The sequence below is a fragment of the Clytia hemisphaerica genome, unplaced genomic scaffold (genome assembly GCF_902728285.1).
Source record: "Clytia hemisphaerica strain Z4C2 unplaced genomic scaffold, Clytia hemisphaerica genome assembly, whole genome shotgun sequence".
Classification (NCBI taxonomy): Eukaryota; Metazoa; Cnidaria; class Hydrozoa; order Leptothecata; family Clytiidae; genus Clytia; species Clytia hemisphaerica.
Genome location: NW_027103559.1, coordinates 400405 through 420977, shown reverse-complemented (window position 1 = coordinate 420977; position 20573 = coordinate 400405). Strand labels below are relative to the sequence as shown.

The 20573-nt window shown below is 34.5% G+C and overlaps 2 protein-coding genes across 2 annotated transcripts in view; one reads left to right on the top strand and one right to left on the bottom strand.

Annotated features, from left to right (window-relative positions):
• The window catches only part of LOC136800562 (bcl-2-related ovarian killer protein-like), a 2381-nt gene extending 1776 nt beyond the window's left edge, over positions 1 to 605 (top strand). Inside the window, exon 2 of the mRNA XM_067057223.1 lies at positions 65 to 605. Within this exon, the coding sequence (XP_066913324.1) occupies positions 65 to 262 (198 nt within the window). The 3' untranslated portion in view covers positions 263 to 605. The remainder of the gene's footprint in view (positions 1 to 64) is intronic.
• Positions 1 to 20573, bottom strand: part of LOC136800563 (uncharacterized) — a 25750-nt gene extending 5177 nt beyond the window's left edge. Inside the window, exon 1 of the mRNA XM_067057224.1 lies at positions 20535 to 20573. The gene's annotated coding sequence lies outside the window, so the exon portion shown is untranslated. The remainder of the gene's footprint in view (positions 1 to 20534) is intronic.

Sequence of the window (20573 nt, the reverse complement as noted above, 5' to 3'; positions counted from 1 at the left end):
GGTGTTAAAATTTGATTGTTAAGCCTCACAGTAAGCCCTTAAAAATGTTCTTCAAATATTTCAGACTTCCATCGTCGATCATTTCAACTGTGGACAAAATGAATACCCAGAATGCAACAGTGACGAGGATTTCTATGACGACGAAGAACAAAACAATCTTCTTGTTCAAATGAAAACATTCATCGAAGAAAAACGAACTGCTATCATACTGTCCGCTATTGTCATCTTTCTTTTAATCCTATTGGTCAATATGATCACGTGACCATCGCATGACACGTGTGTATTGTCATCACGAGAATGAAAACTTATGATTTCAGTACCATATCGGCCCTTTTTTACGCCGGTGTTAATGTGGCCACAATTTCAAACCTTTATACGATGGTTTGAATGCACATTCACTCTTGAACAATCAAAAAATGTTTGAGCATTTGTTTTGACAAAAACAGTTGTAATTTTGATATTCGGGAATCGGTGCAAGTGACAAAGTAGAGACAAAGTAGCAAATCTCAACAACCATCTCTTATTTCCTGCTGATTGATTTTGGACTATCAATCAGATAATATTTGGTAATCATCATTTTACTTAAATATTATATAGTTACCTATCTATATTTTATTTTGTCAAATTCTTGCTCCTTTCATAAACAATAGGCTCGGTGGATTGCTACACATACCTTAAGAAAAATCTTTTAAAATTCGCACAATTTTAGTTTATTGTGAACATTCGTTGCATTAGGGCATTTCAGGGGGTGGACGAACATTTCCAGGGGGTAACATGAGAAAAATTTCCAGGGGGTCTAAAGGAGTGTTTCTTTTTTCATTTTCCAGGGGGTAAAAAGTTATCCTAAAATTTCCAGGGGGTAAGGAGGTTTTAGTTCGTCCACCGTCACTATGAAGAATAAATTCAACTTCGACCGTCTTTCTATCTGTAAAGCGCTAGAAATATATACCGGTGCGCCACAAAAAAGTTTCTCTGTTTAAAATCAATTTTCTAAAAAGCTAAAAAATTGAAAAGAACTGTTTCTATTTCATTGTAAAGAAGAAAGATAAACTTAAATTGTAATGGGTCATTTATTAAATTCAACTCATTAGATCAAAGGTTATGCTCAATTAAATAAAAAATTTCTTCTTTCCGATGAATGGTTCTTTTGAAATTTTCAGACTGGGAGAAAATTAATTTTAAAGAGAGAAAATTTGACAAAGCGTGAAAATAGTTGACGTGAGATAATTTTGAGCTGGAAAACAATTTCGATTTGATGAAAGATGAGTTTGAGGTGAAAGATATTTGACGAAATTTTGAAATTATGTGAAAATATTTGGTGCAAAATAATTTTGATATAAAAAATATTCGGTGAAAGATAATTTTGAGGTGGAAAAATTTTTTGATTTGAAAATTATTTTACGAAAGATAATTTTTGAGGTGAAAAATATTTGATGAAATTAATTCTAATGTGAAAACATTTGATGCAAAATAGTTTTAATGTGAAAAATATGTGACGAAAGATAATTTGGAATGTGAAAAATATGTGACGAAAGATAATTTGGAATGTGAAAAATATGTGACGAAAGATAATTTGAAGGTGAAAAATATTTGATGCAAAATAGTTTTGATGTGAAAAATATATGGCAAAAGATAATTTTGAGGTGAAAAATAATTTTTGATAAAAAGATATTTGATGAAAGATAATTTTGAGGTGAAAAATACTTGAAGAAATTAATTTTAATGTGAAAAATATTTGACGAAAGACGATTCTGAGGTGGAAAACAATTTGGATTTGAAAAATATTTGATAATTTTGAGCGAGGTGAAAATATTATTCAAAATAATTTTGACGTGAAAAATATTTGATGAAATTGAAAGGTAATTTCGAGTTAAAAAAAATATTTGATGCAAAATCATTTTTGAATTCACTGGAAAAAATCGCTAAAAAAATCGAAAACTGCAGAGAAAGATTAACTGTGAAATTTTTTCTGCACAAAGCATTGTGGGGAATTCTCGGGGGTCAAATATGATGTTAAATATAACTGAAAAAAAGAATATGACGAAAAAAAATTCAATGTGAAAATCTTTGGTGAAAAATAATTTTGATGAGAAAATGTTTGACGAAAAATATTTTTTCACATCGGTGAAACATCAAATGAAAAAAAAACAACAATTTCATACTGATACCATTGAAACAAAAAGAAATTGCAGCAGAAACAAGAAAAAGCTCTACTGTTATGATATAACATAATGAGAAATAGGTTGGGAAATTGTGATTGTTGAAAAGATACCTTAAGTGGATTAATTTTTGCGTGGATTTAATTTGGCAATTGATCATTTTTGTAAAATTTGGCGAATTGGGAATTTGCAGACACTAAAATGGTAAATACTACTATAAGATATACTGAAAAGGTGTAACTTTTCACATGATATTCTTTTTGTTAAATTTGGCGAATTTTGTAAAAATTTTGCAAAATTCGCAAAATCTAATCCACGCCAAAATCAATCCACTTAAGGTATTCGTAAGTGGAATAATACTGGGTGTACCACAAAAGAAGTTTCTCTCTTTGACCTAATTTTCTCGAGTTCTATAAATTTTAAAATAACACATCGGTTTTCATTGGAAATAAGAAACATAAATTTGAATTTTGATTGGTCAAATGAAAATGTACGTACGCAGAGAAAGTTTTTTCATAACCCTTTTTTGCTTGTTTTTTTGTCGACTTTTACGCTTTTTATACGCATCAAGGAAATAAAAAGGTTTCTTAGTCAACATTGAGTTTCATGTATGAAATAAAAGTCCGACCCAAACGATTTGAATTCGAAATTTGCTTCAACCGAGGGGGGGGGGGGTTTGAGTGAAAAAGTACGTACTTACCAGGGGGTATAGCCATTTGCGTGCGAGGGATACTCGATTTTCGTCATTTTAGTGCGTACGTATTATGCAGACGGCCCCTGACTATGATTAAAATAAATGACGGCTTTAAGAAATTTTTCAAAGATTTCAAACATATATTTTGGTATGTATAATTTTTGACAAACTAAAAAAAGTAAACAATATATTCTCCTTCTAATAAAGTTCAAAAGATTCTTAAAAAGTTAAAATATCTGAGTCCACCGGTAAAAATGCTTGCTTGGTGAATTTGTTAATGGGTTTGGTATGAATGAGAAATGTAGTAACGAAAAAACAACAACATTGGAATAGTTTAGCCAAAACTCTTTAAAAAAGTCCTGCTCTTATTAATCCTGAACATTATTACTAAGTAAAGATATTTGGCTAGAAGAGAATTGATTTTTGGAAGATCTGTCAAAATCCTGAATATTTCTTCAGGCAAGTGGAACAGCTGGACACTGATAAAAAACAAATTTAAACATCGTATCTATAATGTCTAAAACAGAAATATTACATTAGACTAGAATTGGGTGAAGTATCGTATTTGAATATAAAGATAAGAGATACATAATTTTCTAACTCTAAGTGACATGAATAATATAAAACTTTACAGAACCTTGATCATTTAAAAAAGAAATTGAAAAGCATGCTAGGAGCTGTTTTAAAAGTTTCGTTCCGTGAAAACAAAATTAAAACCCTTGAAAAGAATATCGAATTAACTCCGAGAAAAACTACCTTAAAGGATGAAATTTTTAGCAAAACCTAATCTAACAGATTGAAGGACATTTTCACCGGAAAATCAAATGTTTTATTGGTTATAGGATTTTCTGCGGAGAAATTGTTGTTAAAATTAAACAGCAACATGTTCTTTCCACCGAAATTTCTCCCTTTATAAAAATGTAAAATATACGTTATCATTATTAAGCAAGCAAACATTTCTATTCACGCAAGAACTAATTTTGGAGAGACAGCAAATAATTTAATTTTGGAGAGAGGTAATTTCGAAATTAGTTCTCTTTAAGGTAGTTTTAACAACATTACAAGAATGCAGTCTTCTCGATAGCGGAAAGAAAAAGGTTTTTATTTTTCCACTTCAGTTTTTTTCATAATCACACACACGATAGCCGCTAATAATTACCCAGATAATACCTTATTTCTTTTGCGGAATTGATTTTTGCGGTCGTTAAATTATCTTAATATTTACCGGAATTAAATTTTGCGGTCAGCTAGCATGAAATAAAAATTTTCATGAACCAAAATTCTGTTGATACGTTTTGTACAAAAATGGCAGACATCAATTAGTGTGCTTAGAAAGAAATTCATTCAAATGGGTCTAAAATTCTTGTTAATTTTCAATGAAAAATTAATTTTCCTTTAAAATTTCACCAAAAGAGCTTCAACAAAAATAGATCTTGAGTCGTTCAGAACAGTAGAAAGGCTCAAAGAGAGAAAGAAAGAGCAGTTGTGCTTATTAGCAAAAAAATCTTTGAAATGAAACTTAAAGAAAATTTATCGTTAAATTTATTTTTGCGGATGACCAATTTCGAAAAATTTTGCGGGAATTAATTTTTGTGGTCCGTAGGTCGACAAAATTTGTGCGAGAACTAAATTTTGCGGTTTCGGACCAAATCCGCAAAAACCGCAAAAATTAGTTCCCGAAAAAATTAGTTCCCTTAAGGTAGTGAGCAGTCAGGCTATTTAAGAAGGGTATTAACCATAGATTTATAAAGCCCGAAGGGCTAGATATCGTGCTTTGGCTGAAAAGTGTGCCGAGGTTAGGTAAGAAATCATTCCTTGGTCACGTGACATTACAATAAAAATTTCAGCGCTTGACCAATAGGAAGCTTCGCAGGTTTTCGAAAACAACAGCAGCAATATCTTTTGAGACACTGACACATTTTTTGCTTGAAAGAGCTTAAAGCAAGACAACTAGCCCTTCGGGTTTTACAGAAATATGTGGTATTAACCTGTTTCAACTCACTTAATAATAAAATGGGGCATGAGTAGATCGGTCGCTGTTAAGTGGCATGATACTTCGACTTGCCAAACACCTCTCTACAAAATATGGACAGCGGTTTTGACGTGACGACTCATTTGTTAAAGCATGTTCACGGTTAAAGATACGAAGAGAACCCAACTTTATGAATTCAAGGGTTTATTCCTGAAAATCGATTACCTTATTACACAAATATTACTAGGTAAGTATTTAACGGCCTTGAAATGTGCACGATTTGAAATTAATACGATTTTTTCTGCTTTTTCAAGGAAACAGCGACTGGTTTGAATTAAGGGATAGGAGTCTTTATTCACACAAAATTTTTCAATTCGTGCTAATAAAATGACTAGTATAGTAATATTCCTGTAGTATGGTAATCGGATAAATAAAAAGAAAAGATTCTAAAATCTCAATTTTCAAAATAAAAAAAAAGTTTATCAATCTAAGTTTCTTTTAAAAATCATCTAAAAACGAGTAAAATAGTCTAAAAAAGTCACCAATTGGCCCACAAACTGAAACATACGTTACAATCATTACATTTTTGTAGTTTGACTTAGCTGTTCACCTAACGTACTATGGGTAGGGCTTGTTGGACTTTCACCCAACAAATCTAACTGATCATCCAATGTGAGGCTGAATTTGTCTTCAACGGGTAATTTCATACGTTCCATGACAGGTTGATCGGCTGAAGTATCTTGAGTGTTTTCACCGGTAGCCGAAACGAACGATTCATCTGATTCGTTACTAACACTTTTACGTTTTTTCTTCTTCTTTTTTTTCTTTTTCTTACTTTTCGTCGAATCGGGCGATGCGTCATTCGGTGGAGAATTTTCGTTGTTCGTTCGCTTGTGGTCGCTCGTATCATCTGCCGGCTGGTGCTCGTTTTCAATTTCTCCGTTAGCTGGCTCCATGGACTGTTGTTGCTCGTCCTGAATCTGTTGTTCGGTTATTTGATTGTCTGGAATTTGTTTTTCACTTGGTTCGTCAGATTTTAAATGTCCGTTCAGTTCCTCCGTCGAAGTTCGGTTATCATTCGGCTCGGTAGGCAGTCGTTGTTCGTCGGTCGTTTCGTTTTCGTCGTCGGGTATTCTTTGATCGCTTGCCTCCACATTGGATATTCGTTTTTCACTCAGTTCCTGGTCATTGTCGTTGAAGCTCGTTCGTTTCTCGTTTGTCTCAATACTCACAATTTCGGTTGGTTCTTCCTCCCTGATAACGACACATTTATCATCATCTAAAGTAGGTTCAGTTACCAAGGTCGAGTTATTGGGATTCATGTCTGTATCCAATCTTGCATGATCAAAGAGCTCCCTTTGTTTTTCATTTCCAGTAAGAATGGAATCTTCCTGACTTATCTCATCCGGTATTTCATCTGAAGACATCGGAGGTACTCTTCTCGGTGAGAGTGATCTTTGACTTAACGATTCACTCATAAAATCATTGGAAATGAACTGATCAACAAAGGATACAGCAGCAGTATGTAAACGCTTCATTTTGTCTGAAGATGGATCCACTGTTGGAGTGCGTTCACGAGTGGATGACGAAATCACACACTCTTTTTGTTTAGAAGCCGAAATTTCATTCATAGCTTCTAAGAGATTTTTAGTCACGATATTCGCACAGAAATTTTGTATGTTAGAAATGTTCTCTTTTCCTTTGTTAGGAGGGGAGTCGATACGCTTCGTTTTCTTTTGAGCTAAATTCTGATTCACTAGAGATAAAATGTTTGAGCTCAGTCTGTCACTGAAAGTAAACAGACCATTCGAAGGGGAAGCTACCTTTTCCTTAACAACAACTTGCTCAAAAGCAGGAGTAAGTACAGAAACAGTCTCTTCAATGTTAGCTTCATTAATATCGCACTGGTCTTCAGGAGACTTCTCCTCGGCGTTCGAATTGTCCTCGTTCGACCCGCCTCCGATAGAATTGGTTGGCGTTTCCACCCCATCTTCAACATTATCCAGTAAACTTCCTAACGAAGCCGTCAAGGCAGCGTGGAAACGATCTGGTGTTAGGTCAGCGTGAATATCACGCAATGAAGAACCAAACGAAATCTCACTTTCTTCCGCCACGGGCGACAATTTACTTTTAGGGCGGAATGGGCGGTGGTTAGTGAAACTAATCTGTTTGCTTTCTTCGGGCGGCGGCAGATCTAGGGGTGGTAATTTTTTGATGACTTCGTTTTTATCTTCATCGATATCTAGTTCCCAGTCCACGTCCATGGAGTCGACTTTCGGATTTGCACAGCCGCATTGGTTACAAAATTGCTGCGTTAGTTTATCTCGTAGAGTTTTAACGAGTTCCTCTCGCACTTTGATCTGTTGCTCTTTTTTTGAGATCAAATCTTGTATCTCTTTTTGTTCTTTCCGTAAATTACTTTCAAAGTCAACTAACCGTATACTTAAATTTTCCATGTTTTTCTCGTACACAATTTTCTGTTTGCGTCGTTTACGTTCAGATTTGCTAACGAGGGCGGTGAGGCGTTCAACCTCCTTGCTGAGGCTCTCATTTTTCTTTTTGAGGTCGAGTGCCGTATCTTCTTTACAATGGTTCTGGTTGTTTACTTTTGCTGTCGTAACTGCTGACGCCATCTTTACACAAATATTTTCATAGCTTATTTTTCATCTTTTTGGTTTTCTAAAATATAAAAAAAAAGATTTTTAAAAGATAAAGCTGAATAAAGACATAGCACGGAAATACTCCATAACTTTCTTATCCTTTTCGCATGAAACCTTTCCAAGTTTTCATTTCCGTTTCAATGTGGAGCGTGTGTATACCGGCCTGTACATAAATCTTTATGTGCAGTTTACTATCCATGTTTTTCATTGCTTAAAAAAAGAACAATTTTCGCATCTTTCAACTTGAATGTAAGTTGTGACATTCAACAAATAGCATAATGAGGAATGCATATTTTTAACGAATATCGCAAGTAATTAGCAATCAAAACGCTGGAGACGTACAATTTGTAGAAAAGAGATTTTGTGAGTAATTTCTTTTGATCTAAAATCATCTCACAGTCACATTAAGGGTTTTCATTCTTTAGCTTTCATATGGATACCAAATCAATGAAATCAAACTAATACACCCTTAAAAGTGGTCTTAACATGGTCGCAAAGAAGTGTACAAAAACATAAACATTATTTACGTTAAACCTGAGATGACTAGGTAAAAGACAACAATCTTTCACTATTGCTTGCTATTGTAACTTCTAACTGAAAAATAACAGTCCGGTTTTAATGGTTAAAGTCTTTTAAAGACTAACACTTCATAAGTACATGTCAGAAAAACTAGGGAAGTTATAACTGAAAATCAAAAATAACTAGATAGTTCAAATATTTACAGAAAATTCACATAAAATATGTGCCCTGTAGAGTTTTCTTTTTGTGTATGAAACTTTCAATGACATATTTTTTCATATTAAAAGTATAAAACTACTGTAACCTCTTGAACTCTCAAAAGGGTAATATTACACACATGCATCTGAAAGATATAATCAAAACTTTCTCCACAAGGTAAATATAAAATAGACAGCTCCAATTCTCACATAAAAGTCTTGGGCTCGGCTTATCTTTTAATCAAATCTCATTTCCTCTAGTAAAGTGTCTCCTTTATAAAAAATTCTACAAGTTTTTACAGAGCACTGTCTTTGGTGAAACAAACCCACATTATCACTACGTTTCTACATACATTTTGACTCCCAAGAGATAGCAGACTAGGTTTTCATATTCCAAACAGGTGATTTTATGGCTTTAGATTTTTTATTTTAAGGAAATATCACAATCACTTTCTGGTGATGTAATTAATTTTAAATGAGGTGCACTGGTTAAGTTCTAATCATCCTTGCCTTCCTTGCAGAAGGTCTGAGTCCAATTCCCACTGTGATAGGGTTCATTTAAAAAGGTAGAAATTATCCAAGGCAATGCGACAAGTGAACGATTCTGAAAAAGGCAATGGCGAGAAGATGTTTAAAGGAATCATTGAACGGATTTGACCTCCAAAAGTTACAAGTTGATCTAAGTTGATAACGTATTGAAATAATACAGTTGTCGTTACTATTCTTAATTTACATGAACGATATGCCTGACGAAGTTAAATAAAAACAAGTGATACTTTGATGGACCTACCTGGATTATGCATTTAACACGTTTATAAGTTAGGTCACGTTTTTTTAGCTGAAATATACCCCAAAATTTTTTTCTCCAAAAATCGGGCTCCGTCACATTTGAGGGTTTATAATTATGAATCTTTATGCAAAAAATCGTAGAAAATGAAAGAGCCAATCAATCTAATACCTAAGTAATTGATAATGTGCTTATAAAAAATATCGAATTTGGCCAGTTTTTCTATAAAAACATGCCAAACAACCAAAATTTCCTGTCTAAACACTCGTGAGAAAAGAAAAACATCTATCTCATAAAAAAATTGAGTAATTTGACTAAGAACATTGATGTATGCTTATTAATAGTGATTCTTATAGATAAACATGCGTTTTTGAGCCAACAAAATTTTTTTTGCAAAAATCTGCTTAAGCCATCTTTTCCTATGATGGTACCCTACTTTATGCAGAAAATTAGAAAAATTAATGATCCAATTTTTCACAAGTCTAAAAAACCTGTTTTTTAGCCGTTTTTTTGGCCCAAATTTGCCCAAAAACATTTTTTTTCGAAAATCGGGTTCTGTCACATTCAAGGGTTATTAGTTATGCATCTTTGTGTAAAAAATCATAAAGAATGAAAGAGCCAATCTCGAGAAAAGCCAATACCTAAGTAATTGATAATGTGCTTATAAAAAAATATCGAATTTGGCCAGTTTTTCTATAAAAAAACGCCAACCAACCCAAATTTCCTGTCTAAACACATATATTCTTCAAAAGTAAGCCCTCTTGAGCAGATAAAAACATATATCTCATAAAAAATTGAGTAATTTGACTAAGAACATGAATGAATGCTTATTAATAGTGATTCTTATAGATAAACTGCGTTTTTTTGAGCCAACAAATTTTTTGCAAAATCTGCTTGAGCCATTTTATACCTATGATGGTACCCTACTTTCGTGCAAAAAATCAGAAAAAATTAATGATCCAATTTTTCACAAAGTCCAAAAAACCCGTTTTTTAGCCGTTTTTTGGCCCAAATTTGCCCCCAAAATTTTTTTTTCGAAAATCGGACTCCGTCACATTTTGGGCATTGCCATTTTGCATCATTGTGCAAAAAATCAGAAAAAACTAATGAGCCAATCTCGAGAAAAGCTGGTAACTAACGGACGGACGGACAAAGGTTAATTTATAGGACCTCCACCGGGGTAGGTCCAAAAAAAGGATCTATTTCAGATGATGCATACCTTTATCGTTCAATCCTCTCAACTGAAGATATGCTGCACAACTTTAAAATGACTTTAAAATAGTATTGAGGGAAACAAATCGGTCAATGCAATTCCGTCTTGACAAATTTTTAATTTTGAGATTGACCAACAAAAGAAATATCATTGACATATCATTGACATAACATTCATGGTCAAAAACATAAAATTAAAAACTGAAATTTGTCATGGACTGACAAAAACACGCATCGAATGTGCTTTAAAATATCCATAAGACAGTCGGTACCACTACATGAAAAGGCAACTATTGCCTTAACAAGAAATATTTTCCGAACGGGAAGGTGAAAATAACCCGAACAGGAAACTGTTTCCAAATTGAAAATTTCGTCACTTTTCTGTTTCCTGTTTCTGTTGGTGGAATATGCAAGTACGATATGGGATCTAGTAGATAATTAATCCTTAATTTACCAAATTGAAATGATTTAACGAAAGTCCATTCCATATCGCTGGATAGCTAATAAATGGTGTTATGAAGTGAGCCCAGATACCCTCAGAAAGCCTTTGGACCTAGAAACCCTTGAATGTAGGAGATAAAAATCAAAATTAAGAATTGGCTAAAAAGAAAAATAGTCTTGTTTCTGGAAATGCGGGTGACAAAAAAAAACTCACCCAGTCGCCGGCAGCAAAATATTTATTTTTCTATTTTTTAGGATTTTCCAGGGATTTTCTTACACTCTTGATTATTTCTTTATGTAGAAATACAAAAGTTAGATACTCCTTAAAACCTACAAAAAATAGAGGTATTATACCCTCTATCAGAAAATTTAGGTGGAATCTGAGGCTGAAACTTTCTGTGTTGAAAGTACACTATGGTTTTCTTCTTTAGCAGTGATTTTTTGTAGAAACCAGTTTTCCTTTTTTCACGAGGAAGTCCACCCAAAGAGGCAACGTTGTTAATGTAAGATTCCAACCAATTCAAAGGAAAGTCGAGTGTTCTACATCATTCTTTCCCTCTATGGTATACTATGGTATACTGTAGTACTGGAATAAACTGCCATCGAATGTTGCAAATTATCGCTAAAACTAGAACTAGAGAATTTCTCACTAAAGCAGCATGGTGTGGTTATTAGAAACTCGTTCAATTTATATGGGCATTTAATGTGGACATGATAAGGTTTTTTTGAATATGAATGGGAAATCCTATTTTGCCAATCTTTTGACTCAAAGCTATTTTTTCTGTACAGCCAATTCATGATCCATATATGGATTTGAGGAGACTCATCACACACGACAGAGTCAGCTTGGGAAATACCATGTGTTTCCATTTTGAGAAATGACACGTAAGCCATCCATGGCGCAAGAAATCAACAAAAGAAACTAATAAAAGATCAAAGAGAAAAGTGAGAAAAAATGATTGTTCGCCAATCTTAGGGCAGCTTAGGGACTTGCCAAACTCAAAATTAAGTTGGCGGGTTTCATGAGTTTTCCTGATGAAGACTCCCCAGATTGGCAAACATGAAGAAATAGAAGAAAAACTAATGATTCACCCCTGGAAAATATTTAGATTGCTTTGCTCAATCACAAATGCTCGTGAAAGGGCTAAATAATTGTCTTATTTTGTCCAATCAAAAAATTGTTGTACGATTGTTTAAAAAGCAGTATCCAATCAAATGGAGGTAAAGCGCTTTCATCCATTCAGAAAAGATTCTTTGAAAAAATAACGCTTGCATCAAATTCCTGCTTTTGTTTGAGAACTAAAATAAGAAAAAATTCATCCCTTAGAATCTGATGAGCGAAATTACAGACGCCACTGAGAAGAAGAATCCACTTTTGTTTTTATTGCAGATTTTGATATAAACATTGCATGGGGAATACTTCTGTCAATGTGTACTATGTTTCAACTAACATGCATAGCCCTCAAATGCATTACCTGGCTGGTCAAAGTTAAATCAAAACTTTACAAAATTTGAGGGGTGTAAAATGTATATCTCCTAACCAACCATAAAAGTGATGTCATGCATAATTATGTTTAATATCATTGATTATCATTAAATTTGAAATTACTTTGAGTAAAGAAAACGATTTAAGTTAATTTCATACTCAAAAGTTTCATGCCATCCAGGATGGCAATCTTCAGTGAAATAAACGTTCTATAAAAATCCTCAATTTAATGTCTTCAAAAATCTTTCTGACGTCAATTCAAAATAAAAATCATTTGAAAGTCTTGAGGAGAAATTTCGGTCTGTGACGGCATTAGTTGTTTTGGAGAACGCACGGCCTATTGAATAACAAATTACTCCACATACATTACTTTCCCTCATCTAATAAAAATATGTGATAAATTATCTTGTCTCTAGGTAACTGTTTGGAGTAATTAGTTATTCAATAGGCAGATAGGCCGTTGCGCAAAACAGTTTTTGGTGATGATTTCAGTTTGCTTATTTAACAAGTTCTGACCCAAATAGGTGGCAATCTCAAACTTCTCCTGTAAACATAATATACAGTTGTGTAGGTATAAGCTCTCACACTAGCTGGCACACTATTTTCCAGCTACCTTAAGGGCAGAAATTTTCGCGAGAAGAAATTTTCGCGGAATTTAATTTCGCGAATCAGAGTTTCAAAATGGCAAATTTCGCGGAATTTAATTTCGCGGAATTTAATTTCGCGAATGAACCGATTTTAAAAGTTTCACGGAATTTAATTTCGCGATTGAGAAGAATTTAACAACTTAGATTAACTTTTAAGCATAACAGAGTTGTTTATATATGTTTATATTTCATAAAAAATACACGTTATAATGCTTAAAAATCAATTGTGTCCATCTTTTTTGGTAATACCTGGTCAAAAACAACAAAATAAAAGAAGAAGAAAAAAAATCGAATTTTGCGGAATTTAATTTCGCGATTTAACAATTTTGGTGTGCTTCGCGGAATTTAATTTCGCGAATCACGAGCAAATTCGCGAAATCAAATTTCGCGAAATCAAATTCCGCGAAAATTTCTTCCGCGAAAATTTCTTCCCTTAAGGTAACTGTAGGGTTTCCATTCTTCTCCTTGATGTTCCAGAATTCTGTTGAAAAGATTGTACTGTTTCTTAGTTCTCGTTAGTCAGCGATAGCTTGTGTGTGCTGAAATGTTTCTTAAAAGTAGTTTCGAACAATCCAATACAGTCAACTGCTCTAACTTGGGACTATCTGACAAAACATGGGACGGCAATTCGACCACCATTTCATCGAACCTGCAAAGTCATTTTATTTGAGTTAATAAACAGTGTATTAAAAGGTGCTAAATTTCTCTTTCGCATGCCGCTTTGTAAACCAGGCTAGCTGCTTAGCAGCTCTGGTCAAGGGGACAAGTGGTTTTGTTTCAAAAGTAAATTTGAGATTACACCTTCAGCAGCCATAGAATAACATCTGAATTTCCCCCCAGCTTAAAATTTATTATCTCGCATGATTTTTCATCATCCAATCACGCTGTTTTATTTACCCGCGATTCTATAGACCAATTCACTGTGATGTCATTATGTTTTGGTTTGTCTTGTTTAGTCTAGCAAAGTTGCATTGAAAAACAGAATAATGGAGACAAATGCCCCCAATCTTGCCCCCAATTTTTGTCTCTTTTACCTTTGTTTTCAAGCTGAAAATGTAAAACAAAAGCGAGATCACAAAAACAAACCAAACTAAGTCAGTTATGAACAAGTGCAAATTAGGATACCTGCCGGCAATCTCTCCTACTTAGGAGAGTTGTATCCTAATTTGGAGATTTAGGTATATATCCTAAATAGGAGAGCAGACACTTTGACCCTGAATTTTTGAGGTTACTTCTTCGATCCGCGTTTGGAAAACTATGCAAACCTTTTCTTCATCGAGATTTGCACCACTGACCAAAATTTCAAATAATTTCTCTGGCGGGTGCCTTGAAAATTAACATCCGTAATAATCTGCCGTTTAGAGCCTAAAATTTTGCGAACATGAGCTAAAAGATTTGTTTTTCTTTTTACGGAACGGCCCATTACGGTCCAATTTTCGCGCAAAAAAAGCGTTTGTATATGCTAGTTAGCACATTTGAGTGGTGTTTTGGGCTATAGGTTTGCATTCCACCATCCAAACTCGATGAAATTCAGTACACAATCTCATTCGCTTATTATTTACATCTTGGAAGTGGTAAGATGGCGCGGATGTGTCTGGTTGGTGAAAAATACAGGTTTTTTGATTTTTAGTATCCTAATTAGGATGTTGATTGCTATTTTGGATACTTTTCAGGCATATTTCCAGGGGTTTTCTGGACCTCCTGTATGCTTTTTTCGAGCCTAAGGCACATTCTGAAACTCAATCTTTTGATTAATCCTGGAAATTTGCCTGTTTTTGTATCCAATTTTAAGATACTCTCCTAAGTAGGACTGTAAGTGAGAAAGCGGTCTATCAGCGAGTAACTCGCCAATAATACTTGTCCGACAAATATAACATTCTAAAATGGTAGAATAGAGCTGTGACGACCCTGGACACCGCCGTACATTGCGCGGTGGAGTCCGGTGGGTGTCCGGTGGTATTTTAGGTAAGATCGAAAACACCGTACAACACCACCGTACAGAATCCCACGATACACGGAATTGCCACCGATCGACTTCCCACCATACAATGGAACATTACCCCCTAATGGATGACATCAATTTTTGAAATAAATTTTTGCACGGAATTCCAGGCAAACTTTAAAGAGAAAGTATCGGAATTCCATGAATTTTAGTTAATTTTGCATTAAAGTATTGGAATTCCATGATTTTTTTATGTTAAATTTGTTAGGGAAATTCCGGACTTTCTTGAAAGCAATTTGCTACGGAAATTCCATGTCGTCCATTGGGGGGTAACGAATAAAAAATGGAATGGCCCAATGTCAGTCAGGACCTCTTTGGTCTTTTTTAACATTAGTTCGGATAGAATAAAAATATACCTGATCAACACAACCAAACCTTCTGTCTTGCGTTTACTCTTTCCTTCACAACAACTTTCGTTTTTGCTTATGTAGGTTTTAAAATCCACAAGTAATGAACCTCTTATAGCTTTATCTGAATAAATCTGGTTGAAAACCTGCTATCAGGTTTCATTCCGTACGTTTTTTATCCACGTGGTGAACCGGTTTCCCCGATTTCCCGATAATTAAAAATTGGAACTTTCCCGTGGGCGCGATTGGGCGTACCGCCATCGCGAAATATTTTTCGTGAAAATTTACCGTATTCTAACGCTAATTTAATCTAGATAGGAAAACAAATATTAAATTTGACTCTTTTTGCTCGTATTTCTAAATTTTACGATAAAAAGAACTATTTACAAATTATTTTCTTTAACGGGCGTTGAATCGATATTGACATATTTAATGATGTCACAATCAATGCCGTGCATATTTTGCAGTGTCGTGCATATTATGTCAACATCCTTTTCATTGGATAAATACCACTAAAATATACAAGAAAAGTAAACATAAATTTATCGCCCGCGAGCACGGATTAGCTAAGCGCACCTCTCTTATTCATTATCTAAGAATTGGAGCGGGCAAAGATTACCGCGCGGCTGATAGCGGGCAAGGTTATTTGAAGATGTTTTCAGTTATAATCCAAGGAACAAACTAAACAAAGGGTATTTTAGTGCTCTATACGATGATCGGTATTTTTTTTGAATTCTATGTTTAGATTTTTCTACCCAGCCCCGTTGCTATGTACGCGCGCCTTGTTGCTAAGACCTTTGCTTGAAATCGAAAGTGAAACCAAAATAATTTAGCGCAAACTGCCGTTTGCGTAATATCGATAAAGTGAAATGAGGTCCTGACTGAATGTACGGCGGTATTTTTCGTGTTACGGTGGGACATGTATGGTGGTAAAAATAGGTTAGGCTCCGACCACTGTACACCCATCGGACTCCACCGCGCAATGTACAGCGGTGTCCAGGGTCGTGAGCTGTGTCTGTGAGTGGAGCTGCGTAGATCTTGATTCTTGCATTGTTACATTTGTTTTGAAATTTTGCTCATTTTCCCCTCTGATGCAAGTTGCCCAACCACCAACTTCCACGGTATGTAAGCATTTTATTGTTGGAATAGAAAAAAAGAAAAGAGGCAAGTCTAGCCTAGCCTAATTGTCAGCTCTAAAAAGAATTTGAGAGCTTATTTTGTATCATATCATCAAAAACAAAAAACACAGTATTTCCCCCAAGCTCATGTCTTGTGGTCCATACTTTAGACTAACCATAAATGCTTATATACTAATTTTTATATCACACTTTTATCTCAGTCTCAGTACAGTAGTACACACAGTAGTTGTCTGTTCAGACAGTCAGGAGTTCTATCCTAATTAAGCATATTTTTTCGGTTTGTGTAAACCGCAGGTTACAGGTCACAGGTTACAGGTTACAGGTTACAGGTCAGTGATGATAGGTTGACTCTAATCAATGTCATTGCAGAGGAAAATGTTTGGAAAACACAAAGAATTATCAAAATTCTCAAGCAATTTCATCCATATAAAACCATTTCAAACATCAAAATTTAACCATGTGCTTTTATCGATCTTTCGCAGTTTGCGCCGTGTATAACGCAGACCAGAAAATATTTGAAACCATATTATACGTATAACAGGTATATTACATATTGTAATGTTTGTAATGTTGTATGATGGTTACATTATAATAAAACACATCGCTCTAAAACTACCTTCTCAGAGAACTCACGAGCTTCTGATTGGTGTAATTTTATATCCAGCCATATTGTTATCATCTCATTCGGCATGCTAAATATTTTTGGTGTTTTTCTCTTGTAAGACATGATATTTTGTGATTCTGTCAATATTTTTGTCAAAAATTGTCATTAAGTCATTAAAATAACAATTGAATGATTAATTAGTTTCATCCTTCTAAAACCACTCTCTTAGGGACCTCACAAGCTTCTGATTTGTGCCGTTTTACATATCCATTCACACCATCCACATCACATTTTGTATAATAAATATTTTTCGAGCTTTTGTCTTGTTAGGCATCATATTTTATGATTTTGTCATTATTTTTGTAAGTAAGTGTCACTAGGTTGTTATTCTATTCTATTCAATTGTCATTTTATATGTATTACGTTTTTGTAATTTAATGAGTTATGTATTGATGTTATGTTATGTATATGTTATAATCTTATCTTTTTTCCGGTCTGCACTTTGTTGACCTGTAACCTATGACATGTAACCTGTGACCTGTTACCTGTGACCTGTAACCTGCGGTTTACACAAACCGATATTTTTTTCGATCGCACGGACTTTCTTAATTAGGATTATCCCTTTGTTTTTCAATCCTAATTATAAGAACATATATATCGAATTTCCAGTTTTTTTCCAAAAATACAAATTTCCGCAGATTCTTATCAGCTTCCAATGAAAGAATTTAGTGTGTAGAGCAGATTTTGAAAGTTTGATATAGTAATATGGATGGAGTCTTGAGTTATGACATTTAGAAAAATTTTCTATTACCCGCGACAAAAACGCGTATAAAACGCGGGTGTATTGCCCTATCTACACCGTAGCAGATACAGTCGAGGATTATGCCCTAAATAAGAGATTACTCTATTTAAGAGAAGGTCTCTTAAGTAGGAGATTTCTTTCTCTTAACTAGGAGACTATTCTTTCTTCGTTAATTTTTGGCCTTCTCATCATTTGCGCAAGTTTTGAACTTCATAGATCGACTCAGCACGTTTTTTTCTCCCTTCTAGCAAAATTTGGTTGAGTTCTGCTTTTGTTTCGTGGACCTAGGATGGCTAGGGTCTATCAATCTAAAGGCCGATCTACATCATGAGAATTTCGTGAAAAGTAATAATATAGTTCGGGCCATATTTAAGAAACGCGTTTAAGCGCGGTCAAAACGCGGGTCAAACAGAAAGTGAGTCGCTCTTGTCTCTCCTAAATAAGGGGGTTTGAGAAAAAACGCGTTTTGAAGGTCGAGGGTGTTTCTTCATTATTTTAAAAATTACGTCAACACATGCAAATGAGGCTATTTATGGTTTTTCGAAGTTTGAAAAAGAATGAAAAGGTATTTTATTTTGGTTTTTGGGTCATCGGAATCACGGAAACGTGATCTTTCACGTGATCTTATTTTCATATTGCGTCTGCTCTGAAGTAAATTTGTGAAACGTACAGAATTCTCCTAGTTTAGGTAACATTCTCTTAAATAAGAGACTGAAAATCTCCTAAATAAGGTAATCCTCTAACTTGGGTATTCTCTTATTTAGGCTGATGGAAATTAATGATATGTTTACCGTAATGACGATTTTCAGAATTCGATGCGGCCAAGTTTTCATTATTCATTATTCATTATTTTCCCATAAACATTTATTTTTACCAGATTTTTCGTTTTTCCTTATAGATACACAATCTCCTCTTGTGTCTCCGGAACTCTCGTGTTTTTATTGATTCTTTTGGTTCCCGTTTGTACGAGCTTAAAGAGATAAATCTTTGTCTTCCTGCTAGAGAATTATATAATGTTATTTCCACAATATGACAAAATTAAATTCACACGGTAAAGACTACTAGAGGGCTGTTTGGGTTGTTAACAATCTAAAAAACCCACGGGCCGTTTGTTTTGATATCAACTTCGAAAATTTTTGTTCTCTGCTCAAGTGGGAGGAAAAATAATGACAACTTTTCGAGAAAATGGCAAATAATGACAACTTGATGCGGCAGGTTTTTGAACACGCGGGCGGCTTACGGTAAACATAACATTAAATTCCATCGGCCTTAGGGCATAATCCTCGACTGAGATAAACATTTATAATGTAGCACGGGCTTTAATATTCCTAATTAGAAGGTGCCTAATTAGGCAGATTTTTACTTATGGCGTCATTTTGAAGCCCTCCGCCCAAATTTAGTTTTGATTTTTGGCTCAATATATCATCTTTGACCTGCTCTATCTATTGGTATTGCTCATACAGTCAGGCACATCCTGGCAAATGAACGGGCAGTTACATCAAAATGCCTCGAAAATGTCAATATGAAAATTGCGTAATCAGAGAACGTATGTCTCGCTCATTATAAAAAGGCCGATACAAACTTTCAATAATTGGATTGTAACATCGAGTTAAGTCTCTTTTGTTAAGTCACCAGGGGGTAAATAAAACAGACCTTGATACATTTATCGTTTGTTTCAACTTGACAATTCGTTTAAAACTCAGCCTCCTAAATATTTGGGGTAGGTAAATATGTACAAAAAAATTCATACTTTTCCAACCCGGCCAATCTTTAAAAAAGAAGCGAACAATAAAGTGTAATTACCCTTTCCAAATAAACCCCTGCGGTGGCGAGCGTAGTCTACTCTGACGTAATTGTAAAATTTATGTAATGGGAGTTTGACATAGTAATGTAATGTTGTTTGGGGAATTATGAAGTTCTCTGGAATTCCGATTGCATTTATTCAGGTTGATTTTTTATGACTTCTAATGGTACTTTTTCTAACGAGTTTGATTACTCTGTTCTCACACTTATGTCTTTTTTTTTTGCGTCCTTTTTCGTGATTACTTTTATTTATATTTTTAAAGACAGGTAAGAAGGCATATTGATGTAACTGACGGGGTATTTTTCACTTGCGACCATTGGCAAATGAACGGGGTCGAAAACAAAAGTGACGCAATAGCGCCGAATACCCAGCTTAATTGAACCGGGTTGGAAATATTTTGCTTCATTTCAAAGAACTGCATAGATGAAATTTTTTTTCCATGGGTCAATTTTGTCTTCGAAGATTGAAGAAACTTTTTTAATGAAAAAATAAAGTTCCCAGTTTTCTTCCTTTTTTCCCTTTTTCAGTTTGAAGTTCATTTTTATTCATTTTCACGCTTTTAGCCTAAGACGTCCTATCTCATTTACACTGGGTGACGAATACCCCATGCAAATGCTCACCCCGTTCATTTGCCAGGATGTGCCTGACTGTCATAGTTAGAATTTGCGGATTTTGTTTGTTGGTGAAGAATCTGAATTTTAAAAATCATATTCTTAAATTAGGATTGAAAAACAAAGGGATAATCCTGGATAAGTCCGTGCGATCGAAAAAAATATGCTTAATTAGGATAGAACTCCTGACTGTCAGAGCGAGAGGTCAGAAGTGTTCAGAACCTGCTTAATTGAAGTCGGGCAACGAATGAGAGAGCTCTGACAGTCAGGAGTTCTATCCTAATTAAGCAATTTTCCAAAATCTTCTTTCATAAATGTACATAAACCTTAAGACCCTTTAGACTGACTGAACTACTCTTTCTAATACTTATCGGAGGAGCCACATGTAAATAAGATGAGGGAAAACTATTGTAAAAATAGGAAAAATAGAAAGAAAAAGTTAAAAAAAGACCTTTCCAAGCCAGGGTGGTGGACGCCATGATAAACTTCC